We start from the raw sequence: 12764 nt of genomic DNA, 5'->3' as shown, positions 1-12764 counted from the left end.
GCAAAGGAGCATTGTCATCATTATCATAATCCCCATCTCCATCTCCTAAATCAGGTTGTGTATGAGGAGAACCCTGTGGTGTTGTGTAATCGATCTGAGCCTGGCAGTACTGGTTTTCGACTGAAGATGAGACTTTCAGATCGAATGGATATGCGGAAAGAGGGAAACGCATATGATAATATCGTTGAGGGTAGAGTGGATTGCACACCGACGGGAACCGAAAGGACGGTTTCAAACAGGAGTGCAGCAATACACGTCCGAACCCGATGACGGAAAGAAAATAATCTAACAATGGAGTCGATGCCCAAGCGCACTATCACCGAAAGGAGGAGTCACCTTACCTTGTGACTTTTGCGGGTCCTGTTCACTTCTGGCCCTTGATTCCTGCCTTTCCACGCATCTTCCGCGGGCTGCCGTTCCTCTCCCTGTCCTCCCTCCCGCCGCCGCAGCATACCAACTTGTGGCCGCCAAGCGGAGGGAGAAGGAGAGGACTTCAACTACCGGCATCGTTTGTGGCCGCTGCTGCTGACTCCGCGCCAGGAGGCGCATATAAACTGATCAGGGCCCCCGCGACGCGGGATCACGCGTGGGACGAGCCGGGCAAAGCCCGGGCAAAGGGCGGGGTCTCTGTGGCCCTCCGAGGCCTGAGGAGGACAGGACGGACCACCCCCCTTGGCTTATCCACAAGAGGAGGTAAAGAGACTTGGACTCCATACTTTGTGGTCTAACTAATATATGATTTGACTTAATTAGTGGACTCTAACTTTCGTACACTAAAATTTCCTGACCGTGTCGCTGCTTGGTATTACCAATATCAACATCAGTCTTTACCAAGCCACATTATGACTCGTAAGGGGGTTAACAGAAAAGCCATCCCTCAGAGGGGTTCGTGCCATGGGACACAAGTCCACCACCCAAATGGTATAATACTGCCCAATCCTAGAGAAACAGATTAAAACGATTCTCACCAGTCCGTAGATAGTATACTCAGCCAAGACTCTCCTTCACTAACAGCCGGTATTGTGCAAAGCCTCTCACTGGAAGAGGAAGTAAATATTCTGTGTAAAACTAGGTATGTCCCAGTGGAACCGAGAACCGAACAAAATAGTGCTCTACCTTGTCCTGCTATTACTATCGGTACATTATCCCCTAACGACTGCCCGCTGGAACCCCCCCTATTACTTAAAAAAGCTAACATCCAAAGCATAGCATTCCCCAGGTCTCATCCGTTAAAAGGAAGCATGAGGGGGATAAACAGAAAGGGAATCACCAAAAGCTACAAAAACTGTGCGTAAGCCCCTCATTGTCCACCACTAATTCCCCCCTAACCTTGGAGGCTGCAGAAGAATTAGACCATCTAGTACTTCCCTCCCAGTTGGCCTTACCGTCCCAGATTGAACTACTGGTCAAATCTATTATAACACCGTTGATGGAAAAATTAAACTCTAGGGGATAGGTTGACGGGACTAGAAGAAATGATTAAGGCCAACTTGCCACCCACTAAAAACTCTGTAACATCTAACCGCTCTCAGCCACCCTCTGCCTCTGAAGTGCCTACGTTAACCTCACAAAGCATTACTGATCAAATTCGGCCACTAGCCCTTAATACATCAGCACTAAATGCTACTAAGATCCCTTCTAAACCTGTATTAGCACAATATACTGCTCCTAGAGCAGAGCTTAATAAAGCACCTTATATACACCTACCACCGGAGGCCGCCCCATTTGTGTATGTCCTTTCGGGAGTACCAGCACTCACTTATGGAAAAGTCGAAAGACAAGAAGACCTACTAAGCAAGGTTATGTTTTGGTTAACAAAAAATAGACCCCTGCCAACAGACCTTAATGGAAGAATAGTGAGTGTCAGAAGGGTGGGCTGGTTAGGTTCTCTCCCAAAAGACATTCCCGGTGATCTAGTGCTAGTTAAATTTAGGAACAGACATATTGTCCCGTACCTGCAAACCTGGCAGCCCCAAGAAGGAGACGGCCCTATATCCACATGGGATTTACATGACTTTTACCCCAGTGCGCTATACACCCCTCTATCAAGACCAAAGACAGGGTATAATCATTCGATGGGTAGAAGCGTTTGTGTATTGAATGGTAGTAGCTTTTCCGCTTCTAATCGACTCAAACCAATATTCAATAGCTATAAGCATGGAAAGTTCTATTAATTTGCTTCTAGTAAGTGACAATCCGATGTAATGGTAGAACTGTGAACGTTAATCCAGTGAAAAGCACGTAAACAATAAGGAAATTATTCCTACAGACTGGGCCTAAGTTTTTTAAGTTGTAGATACTTTATGCTACTGCATGTTTGTTTTTATGACTGTTTTTAACTGTACGCTTTTTATGATTTTAAACCAAAATCAAATAAAGCTAATTGAATGAATGACTAGGAAAAACTTCTCCAAAGAAAAACAACTTGCAAACATCGGGACCCAACACTAGATGGCAGGAGTATACAAAGCATGTGTATGTACAGCACACATGCCTCGAACAAGCAGGTTTCAAAGGAGAAGCTGCCAGGTGTAAGACTAGGGTGGATGGCTGCCCCACTGTTAAGATAAACAGGTTGGCACGGGAAGCAGAAAGGGGAAACCAGTTGCCAAACCGGTATCCTCAAGGGTGAGTAGCACGGAGGTAGCCACACCCAGGGGGTGGGCATTGTAGTTCTGAACACCAAGAGACAGGTCTCACCTTCTTCGAAGTGGTGAGAATGGTGAATCCTGGGATAGCCAGATACCACCTTCCACAGAAAGGTGTCACCAGGTGGGAAGGTACCCATTAGCCCATTGACTTACAATGGCATGCTGCCCTGAGAGCACGTTCCAAGCATAAAGTGGACACCCCAGGCACAAAGTCCTCAGATCTTGACCGACTAGGAAGAAGGACCAAAGATGGACTGCCCTGCTGCACCAAGGGAACAGCAAAGAGAGGCTGCAACAACAAGTACTACACCTGCTGCAACGCATGGCTAGTGAAGAGAGGGACTGCGCCTGCAGTGTCCTGGTCAAGGAGAAGCGATCTCCACAGCCCAGTTAAACCAACAGAAATCAAATGGCCAGCTGACTGGTCTTCTGTTCACAGCACAGGGACACAACAACTGAAGAAGCTGGGGCAAGTTGGTAGCCCACGTCTTCAAGTCACTACATCAAGGCAGTGCAGCTTCACGGACCAAGACTCAACACACAGAGTTACACTGTAGTTTGCCGAAGCCAGGAGTGCTGTCGAAGGGTTGCTGGGACCCTCAGGGGGCATGTTATTGACTCAGGAAGGATTGACCTGCGACAACGGATGACTGGTATTCCAGTGGCGACTGGTCTTCAGCCAGATCAGGGAGGACATCGTAGGCTGTCTACCTTGCAACTAGGATCCCCTCACCACTGTGCAGCTTTTCCTGCTGGTCTCAAGTCTTGACTGGAGCACAGGCACCAAACACACTTTGTTGGGGTCTGTAATCGACATCGGATTCCTGAATTCGTCCCTTGGCTTAAAGACAGTAGTTTCTGGTGGGGAGATTGTTCCTTAGCGTGCACACAGTTGTGAATTTCAGATGGGCGGTACAATGCCTCATTCCCAGCAGGAACCATTATGGATCCAGGCTTGATGCCAAGGAATAGTGGAGAAATGAGAAGGACTGAGGTTCCACAACAATATAAAACTATAGGGAACTGACTACTGTCAGCAAAGACGAACACGGAGTTAAAGAGGTTTGTAAAGTGGTGTTAAGTGATCTTCAGAAAAGAACTCCAAGCATAATGGTTGTTGATATAAACCTTTAAATATACTGTAATGCTTTTTATCAACCTCAGAACTGAGTTTAACATGTAATTTTATTCTCAACAGGCATGGTTTCTGAAACTATTTTCACTGGTAATCAAAATTACAATACTTTATCAGTAAAAAATGAATCATTACTAATGCCAATAAAATTCAAGAAAATAAAAAAAAATCAAGTTAAAAAACACAACAACAAAAAAACATACCTTGTTGTTAAAAGCAACCATCTTTGAAATGATATTACTACCAATGGCAGGAAACAACGCATTTCCAATGCACTCCATGTCTTCAACGGTAAGAGGATCAATATAGACCTAGGAAATACATCAAATACACATTTTCAATTACCAACTTTGACTCAGCATATTAATAACACTGCAGAAGCACTCTGGATGCCAAAACGAACAACTTACTTACCCCTTCAGTAACACTATTGCCAGTGGATTAGCTAATCTCAGATTCGTCACTGTCATAATATTCCCAAACACCAGATAGGAGTCTGACATTTCTTGAGAGCAAGGACTGCTGCATGTTGCCAGATAGTGCCAAGTGACTATAGCAATCTCCTACCACCCCACTTACTGGAGCAGAGCCACATAGAGGCACCACACCTATGCACTGACACCAGTTCATTGTTAATTTCGTCCGAAGGTCTCAGACAAGGATCAGCTATAGCAAATTGATTAGGACAGTATGTGGATACCAAACTTAGGGGACTTTTTAAAATGTGCAAATATCAACTCTACAAAACGAGAAGACAGGAAGGGTGCTGAGGAAGCTAAGGATACATAGAGTATCCACAGTAAAGCATTTTACCGAAGTTAAGTGACTTGGCTTTCTGATGTGATTGATGGAGACTTCTAATAGCAGTGCTTACTAAAAGGTGGAAGGTCTGAGGAGTGAAGTCCAACTAAAAAATTCTGAAGGAACAAGTGGGGAAATGGCCCTTTCTCCAGAACTGGCTGTCAAGGCAGTAGAGCACGGGCATCCAAATGACAGTCTGTCAGACACCCCTCTTGTCAGTGCTATTGTAGCAGCCCTGGACCTAATGAAATGGCCTGCAGGAGGGACCTTCTTGGGCATTGTGTAGCATAATTTAATGCAGAGAATGATCCACCTCGAGTGCTCTCTTTTGCAGTGCTGCATCTTTTTTGTTCCCAGCAAAACTCCCAAAAAACAATGAAGTCCCTCCCTATCTTTTGGGGAATGTGGTAGAGAGAAAAAAGGCCAATAAAGTGGATGATTATCCCACATGAAATGGTGATACCACATTTGGAAGGAAAGCGGCCCTAGTCCTTAGCAACAAACTATTTGGAAATAAAGTGGTGTTGGTTGGGTGCACCAACAATACCTGGAAGTACTTAAGTGAGCTGCCAAAGTTATCATGAAGAAGAAAACCGTAAGGATCAACTAGGCATGTATGCGTTCAAATGGTGATCACATAACAAATGTGAGGACCAAAATAAGGACCTACTGTGGAATGACAAAGGGTTTTGGAGGAACTACATACGTTAGGCCTTTCAGAAAAAGCATCATAAAAGGTGCTGTGAAATTAGAAGGCTAATCTGGCAAACACACATGGCTAAAATTGCTGACATGTAACCCTTAACGGTGCTCACTGCATGGCCTTGCTGATCCAATGAAAAAAAGAAAGAAAAAAAAAAGGACGGTCCTCACGCCAGGCAAGAGACTTCTTCCAGTATCCAGAACAATTTAATGTTGTGAAAGTATGCCTAGCTGCTAGGCTAACACCTTGGAGCGGCAACTCATGGGAAATCAACTGTGAATGCTCTATCTCCATGCATGGAGGACATCCATGCAACCTTGATTTGACTTGCTTGTATGTTTTCTTATCAAGTCCTAAAAGGAAGAGGCGAGGCCAACACGATTGACAAAGGGTTATGCAGTAAACCGAAATCTGATTTGAAAGCTTATTTTCGGTGCACAAGAGCACTCCTCAGAAAGGCTGGGTTGGGTTGGATAGGAATCTGCACAGAGTATCTACCGGAAAGATGGTTACTAAAGCTAAATAACTTGTTCTGCTGATGAAAACTTCCAGCTGCAAATTAATGGCCACTTGACTCAATATCAACACAATATCCCTCGACAGGTTGTGGGTCTGAGAAGATGGGGAGGCACATCAGGAAACCTTGCAGCAGAGATCCTACTAAATGTCCAAGTCGAAGAACTTTTGAGTCTAATAAACAATGCTTAGTAAAGGCGTACCCAATACTTGTGCAGCTTCCTCCAGACACGAGGAATCAAAGGAATGAGAGGGTGTGCATAATGCAGGGGGAACAAGAGTTAATTAGAGCTCCCTTCAACAGAAATTAGAGGGCACGGAAAAGTGGGCAATGTGCATTCTCATAAATGACGCAGAGGTCTACTAAAGGGGTGCCCCAGACAGCAAAGACGAAGCCCCCTCTTGATACAGACACCACTTGTGGTCGGTAGACGGAGGTTGTCTGGCTTCGCATTTAGAAACCCTGCGTTGTGGTTAGCAAGCAGCCAGATTCAGTGAGCCTGAACACAAGTCCCCAATTTCAGTGCTTCACAGCAGAGGGAGAAATCTCACTCCACCCTATTTGTTGACATACCACATCGCAGTCACACTATCTATAAGAATCTGGCTGGATTGACTGCAAATGGAGGCAGCAATGCTATACAGTCAATATTTTTGCTCACACCTCGAGCAAAATGATAAGACAACTCTCTTCAAATGGTGGCCAGAGGCCTTTGAACTCCAGATCCTCTGTATGTGCACCCTCATCATAGTGGAGATCTCCTTTGCCCCTTCTCATGAGAGCAAGAAGGGTCTCTCACACCTGAGATTATTCATTGTCTACTGGAAATGAAGATATGTTGTTATCTCAAGGGTGAACACAAACGGTCTGCTGTGTGCTACAATGTCTAAGCCACTGAATGCTAAGATACCACCGAAGGAAGCACATGTGCCAGCCACGTTCCGCATTTTCTGGCGACTGGTGGAGAAGACTGGGTGCAGGAGAGCCCTGTGGCTGTGGTACCTGCTGTGGGAAAACGTTCCATCAAACTCCCCTGAACACAATTCATTCCGCGCCCAGCAGCTGCTTTAACTGTTGGTAGTAGTGCTGGGAAAAGTGCCTCTGTGACTTTTGCCCTTACACTACCGATGGCAAAATGAGTATTCTACCCACATCAGTATTTCTACCGCTCTTGATCTTGGAGCCTCCATATTTGGCAAAGCCAGGGTCATCTCTTCTACTGACTATTATAAATACTCTGCGAGCCTGCAGAGGTGTTTGGAGAACTCCCCCAAACTGAATCAACAAAGCAGCAGGTACAAACTAGAGGCCACTTACAAGACCCAGATATGAGTGAGACATGCAGTAGCCAGACTTTACTGGCTAAGTCATAAGTGGAGATGGGCACTCTGCATACAGAGTTGGTCAGAACTCCATAATCATTGCAATATACTGAATGCTGTCTCACCGCAAACTCTTTCACATATTAACTGTCACTTTTTCACATATATAGGTCTCTTGGGTCGAAGGCAGACAAGACCTGAGCCAAGGTGAGCATTTTGAACTTCTTCCAGAGGAAGCAGTTGAAGGCCCTGAGGTCTAAGGATGCAGGCCTTTGTCCTTCTTGGGTACCAGAAAGTGGTAGGAGTAGCAACCACAACCTACTTCTGGCACATAGACATGTTCGATAGCTCCCTTGGCCAAGAGAGCTGACACTTCCTAGTGGAGAAGGGCCAAGTGATCCTCCAACATGTGCTAGGATGGTGACATGGAGGGAGGGGTAGTCTTGAAGGGTAGGGAGTAGCCCCTTAGGACTATTTGCATAACCCACCTGACCGATGTGAGGGTTTGCCAGTGGGGGAGGTGAAGGTAAATCCTGCCACCCACTGGCCACTTGTGACCCTGAAAGATCGTACTAGGATGGTTTGGAGGCTGCTGCAGGAGGGTTATGGGTGGACAGGCCCACCCGCTGGCCCCAAGACCTGCGTCACTGGGTCCCACGTTCACGGCCACGCTCAGGCTGGGCAGCTTGCGCAAACTGGTGGCTAGATTGGGACGAACGTGGTGGGGGACCCTTTAGGTAGGCACGAAAGGGATGAAAAGCAGACTGCGTGGGGCGAGGCCCAAGGATCTGGCCGTAGCCCTAGAGTCATTAAAGCACTCGAGCGGCAAGTCTTTCATATCACCAAAAAGACGACAGCCATCAAAGGGCATGTCCAGAAAGAAATAGTCGTCCTCAACCAGGCGTAGGGTCTCAGGGCTACTAACGTGGAAACCATTCTGTCCAGTGAGTCTGTGGTATCCAGCCCACAACGGATCGTGAATTTTACTGCATCTCTACCCTCAGCCACTGCATGGCCGAGAATGGCCTGGGCCTCCTCCAGACTCTGGGGAAGCACCTGCGCCACCGTATCCCACACTGTATGGGGATTACGGCCCAAGAGATATGCGGTATTCACGGACCGCAGCGCTAAGCTGGCGGAAGAAAACATCTTTCCAAGATGGTCCTGCTTCTTGGATTCCTTATCTGGGGGATCTTTAGGGAATGCGACCTTAGAGGACGAGGCTTGAACCACCAAGTTCTCAGAGGCAAAGAGGGTTGCCTGGGCAGTGGCGTCGGGCAATCATCTGGTCCACAGGGGCCCCTCTGCTGGGCATTGAAACAGGTGCCTAGAAGGACGTCTGTGAGGGCTTCATTGAAAGGCAGCAGGAGTTTGGAAGAAGCTGCTGCAGGTTGAAGTACCTCTGTCAGGTGGTTAGTCCTGACTGCCACCGTAGGAAGCTCCAGGCCCAAGGCCTCAGCTGCCCTATGCAACACCCCTGCATAAGACGCTCCCTCCTTCGAAGCAATAGGAGAAGAAAGCATTGTTGTAAATGAATCTAGGACCCTAGTGTAATTTTCCCGATTCATGCCCTTATATAGGTATACTTTATCATATCCTTATATAGGCATAGAAATCCCTACCATATTTGGCCTAAGCCATACAGCCCAAATACAGCATGGCTACTTCCACTAAGTTCAGAGAATTAACAACAATTTCTTGGAAAAACCTGCCTTCAGCGGCTAGGGACTTCCCCCTGCTTGAATATTAAGTTCTCCAAGAACTCCTGGCGTTTTCCAAGAATTTATCCTTTGAGTGACATTAAGTCCAAACATGTGTCAAACTCGGCACCTTCAAAGTATAAATGTGCCTAGGTTTGCCCAGACAAACACGCGATGGTTTGGAGCAGATCGACTATCTACTTGCCCGACGCCCTGCAGCAGCAAGTGCCGAAGGAAGCCGACCCTCCAGCTGACGCACTGAGAGATGCTGTCTTTTCTCTTGCCGAGAAATCCAGCTCCAGTGTTTCCGGCTTACCCTTGCGGGTATCTGGGAAATCGAGTCCTGAGAGAGATACAAGACCTCCTTCATTCTAAAACCAAGGTACGGAGCCGATTAGACCTCCTAGAGAATTCTTGGAATAGATTCCTGGCAGAGAACTACTAAACTTGGGCTACTCCTCACTTAATTCGTCCCTCGTACTAGACTCAGGTTAGGTACACCGGGGTAGGCGTATTTTAGAAGCACCAGTTGAGTACTTTTAGTCATTTATTACTGTATGTATTTTATACATTTTATGCACTTTTATGGCTTAGAAACCATATCATGCTTTTACAGTACTACGTTATAATACTGTTCGTATTATATGCATTGTACTTTATAACCAGTATTACGACTGTAGCAGTTCATTTCCATTGCTTGAGAAAGAAGACTGTTCAATAAATACTTTTATTGAAAACACCAGTCTCTCTATTTCTCTGCATCTCTGGTGAAACGAAGCATGCACGATTGACTGAGTAAATTAGCCATCTATTGTTTCCGCGACTCTAGAGATTTGATTTCTTATTCTTGGGAAACAAAGTTGCCATGTTTATGCGGTTGTCAGAAACTAATCCCTTCTTTATTCGAGAAAGTTTCTAGTGACCTCTGAGCTAGCTGGCACTCACAATTAAGACCAATATATTCGATAGAGACCTAGTAGGACTCAGTCCTACGTCTAAACTATAGCATATGTCATTCCAATGCGCAGAGCCTATTGGGAATATGGGAACTACACCACAGCATGCCAAGGTCTGAGAAGATATCAAGACCACTGGCATCAACCAGTTCTTCTCGGTGGTCAGCTAAAGGGTATACAGACACCTCCCAGTCCTCCTCACCCTCTCCTGGCTGCCAATCAGGCCTGTAGGGAACGCCAGGGATGAACAGTGGCACATATTTGCCCTCCGGCGTCGGTTCTGGCGTTGGTCTGGCACCGGGTCCACGTAGGTGGTGAGGCTGGGGCTGGGGCCGGCGCTGGTCAGGGGCACGACTGGCGCGGGGGGCGTTGCTGTCCGGATCGTCGCCGGGGAGGTACTGTGTGTCGACCGGCGTCAATCAGGCCAGGATCCTTCGGGGTCCTCCGGTGCCAGGGCCAAAGCCACCGGCCTTGGAGACCCAGGGCCCTCAGGCGGATCAGGCTGAGTCAGGCTGCCCAAAGATGCCGTGACGCGTTTGAAGGTGGGATAGGGAACGCTCAGGCACCGGGAAATGGAGGGTAGCGCTGAGCCGTCCCTGGAGGAGGCTCTGAAAACGGAGCTGGAGAACGACACCACTCCGTGTCACGTCAGCCGACGGATGGGGAGAAGACGAAGAGCGATGCTGCTTCTTCACCTTCTTCTTGCAGTTCAACTTACCGGAAGATCTCGAAGACTTTGATGAAGAGTGGTGCTGGTGGCTCTGCGACCTTCCCCTTGACTGGGACCTCTAATGAGGTGGGGCTGACTGCCGGACCTCCAACTGCTTTCGGCACCCCTTCCACAAAGACTTTGGGTTTATGACCCCGGCAGTCGGAGCATGACTTTGGGTCTTCGTCACGCTCCAGGCACCAGAGGCACACAAGGTGGGGTCCGTAACAGACATCAGGCGGTTACAGGATTTGCATGGCTTGAATCCAGGTCATATCTGACATCACTCGTGCAACAGGAGTCGGAAGACTCAAAGTCGACAAAAGTCAAAAAAGGTTTAGTCAAAAAATTACTAAGGGGTAAGCTCTCTCCGGATCTGTGCAAGGCTGCCGCGGAAAAAGAAAGAACCAACATCAGCGTGCAGGGCGGATTCTAAATAGACACTGCAACGTCATCCTGGCGATCACGACGCTGACACCGAACGCGGAGTCGACCTATGCCACCTACCGATGTGCAGGGGTACGGCTAGAAAAAAAATTCTCCGGATCCAGTCTGACAACCGGGGGTGATTCTAAGGTAAGGAAACTATAACTAATAGTCTCTTTCAGATACAGATACCAACGCACTACTTGCCAAGGTAGAGGGTCTGTGGAGCGGGTTCAGACCAGAAAGTCCTACAGGACCAAACAGGTAAAATGCCCTTTCCACTGGACCTTGCTGTCAAGGAAATAGCACTCTGAGCGGTGTAGGAGAGTAGGGTCTGCAATCCTATGATCACCCCAGATTTTTGCTTTTTGCTTCACTGGTTTACGACTTCTATGGCTGTGGGCCTGACAATCAGACCCACAGCCTTGCTGTTCTCTCACTAAATTGACACGTGTACCTTAGGTGCATTATCCAATTGGTACTGGGCCACCTTATCAGACCCTGTAACTCAGGGCATAGGTGTACCCAGGGCCTACCAGGGGCTGAAGCATGTACTATGCCACCCCTGGATGGCCATCTAAATCTGACACAACTGGCTGCACGACAGCTGGGGCAAGGTGGTGTAATCACCCTTTGCTTTAGATATAGTATACCTATATCGAACCCTAAAATGGACACACAGATTCCTATCAGTCACTCCTATGACAGGCCTTGACAATCCTGAAGGCAGAGTGCTTGGAATCGTGTGAGATGGTGCTCTGGCATGAGCCGAGCCCGTTTGCAGCTTGCGGAACCAAGTCCTAATAGCTGTTCCATGATAACGCATACCATATACTCTTAAGTGCATTATAATCCTCGCGGTTAAATGCTATCTTTGGTATCGCTTTATCAAAATATGTCGAGTAAGGTGTCATACGAATTGGAATACTAACCCCTCGCCAATTCTGGCGACGGGGTTAGCATTCCACCCTTCGAGAGGGACACGACATGTATGTAACTGTGAACCCCGGTTAAAGTTAACTCAAGCCTCAGCATCACAAAATGGATGCTGCCACCACAGACACAAGTCTGACCCCCTGCAGCTGGGAGTCCTTCCAGCGAGGGGAGCTTGGACAAAGGGTTTCCTGTCAGGGTCGGTGCTAGCACCATCCCAGACAGGGTTTTGTGTATACTGGGTAGGCAGGGCTTTACAGGAAGGTGACTGCAAGTGGCACCACGGTGCTCCCTACGCATCTGCCGGCTGGAACCAGTTCCAGCGGCACTCCAGCCCCTGGCCTGGGGAAAGTCCGGCATGGGAGAGGGGTGTAACCACCCCCCTTCCTGGTCCCACCCCTAGGGCAGGACCTAGTCGCGTACCCACCCCTTTCTTTAGGATAAAGGCAGGAGCGGGGACCCTTCCAAATTAGATCATCTTTGAATCAAGACACTACTTTCTACGAAAGGAACTCTCGACTTCTTCTCAAGATTTCTCCCTTGTGGCTAAGGAGTAGTCACCCTGCATCCGCAGGCACCATCTAAGAACACTGCGGTTTGCTGCACGTCCTTCCTCCGGAATCCGACCGACCAGCACGACGAGACCCGGCTTCCCCGGCACCTCTGACCTCTACCTACCTCTACAGCTAAGCTGAGAACCGTAGGTGCGACGAGACCTCGAGGGACCGGCCATCATCAGAACTGCACGACTTCTATCCAGCACGACCGCCGAGGGATCCTCTGGCGAGTGCTTTGGGGTCCGAGAAGCCCCGATCCTGAGCAGCTCCAGCACCGAAGTCCAGCCCCCCACATCCACGAGATCTGCGTGGGGCCCTTCTGCTTTTTGCTGCTCACCGCGTTGTCTGGCTACT

The 12764-nt window shown here is 48.1% G+C and overlaps 1 protein-coding gene across 1 annotated transcript in view; it reads right to left on the bottom strand.

The window, feature by feature from the left end:
• The window catches only part of MDN1 (midasin AAA ATPase 1), a 2142100-nt gene that overhangs the window by 1407868 nt on the left and 721468 nt on the right, over positions 1–12764 (bottom strand). Inside the window, exon 39 of the mRNA XM_086926648.1 lies at positions 3990–4097. Coding sequence (XP_086782774.1) covers positions 3990–4097 — 108 coding nt within the window. The remainder of the gene's footprint in view (positions 1–3989; positions 4098–12764) is intronic.

Source organism: Lissotriton vulgaris, chromosome 6 (genome assembly GCF_964263255.1).
Source record: "Lissotriton vulgaris chromosome 6, aLisVul1.2, whole genome shotgun sequence".
Lineage (NCBI taxonomy): Eukaryota > Metazoa > Chordata > Amphibia > Caudata > Salamandridae > Lissotriton > Lissotriton vulgaris.
The sequence above is the reverse complement of the archived record's forward strand: the minus strand, read 5'-3'. Positions and strand labels throughout refer to the sequence as shown.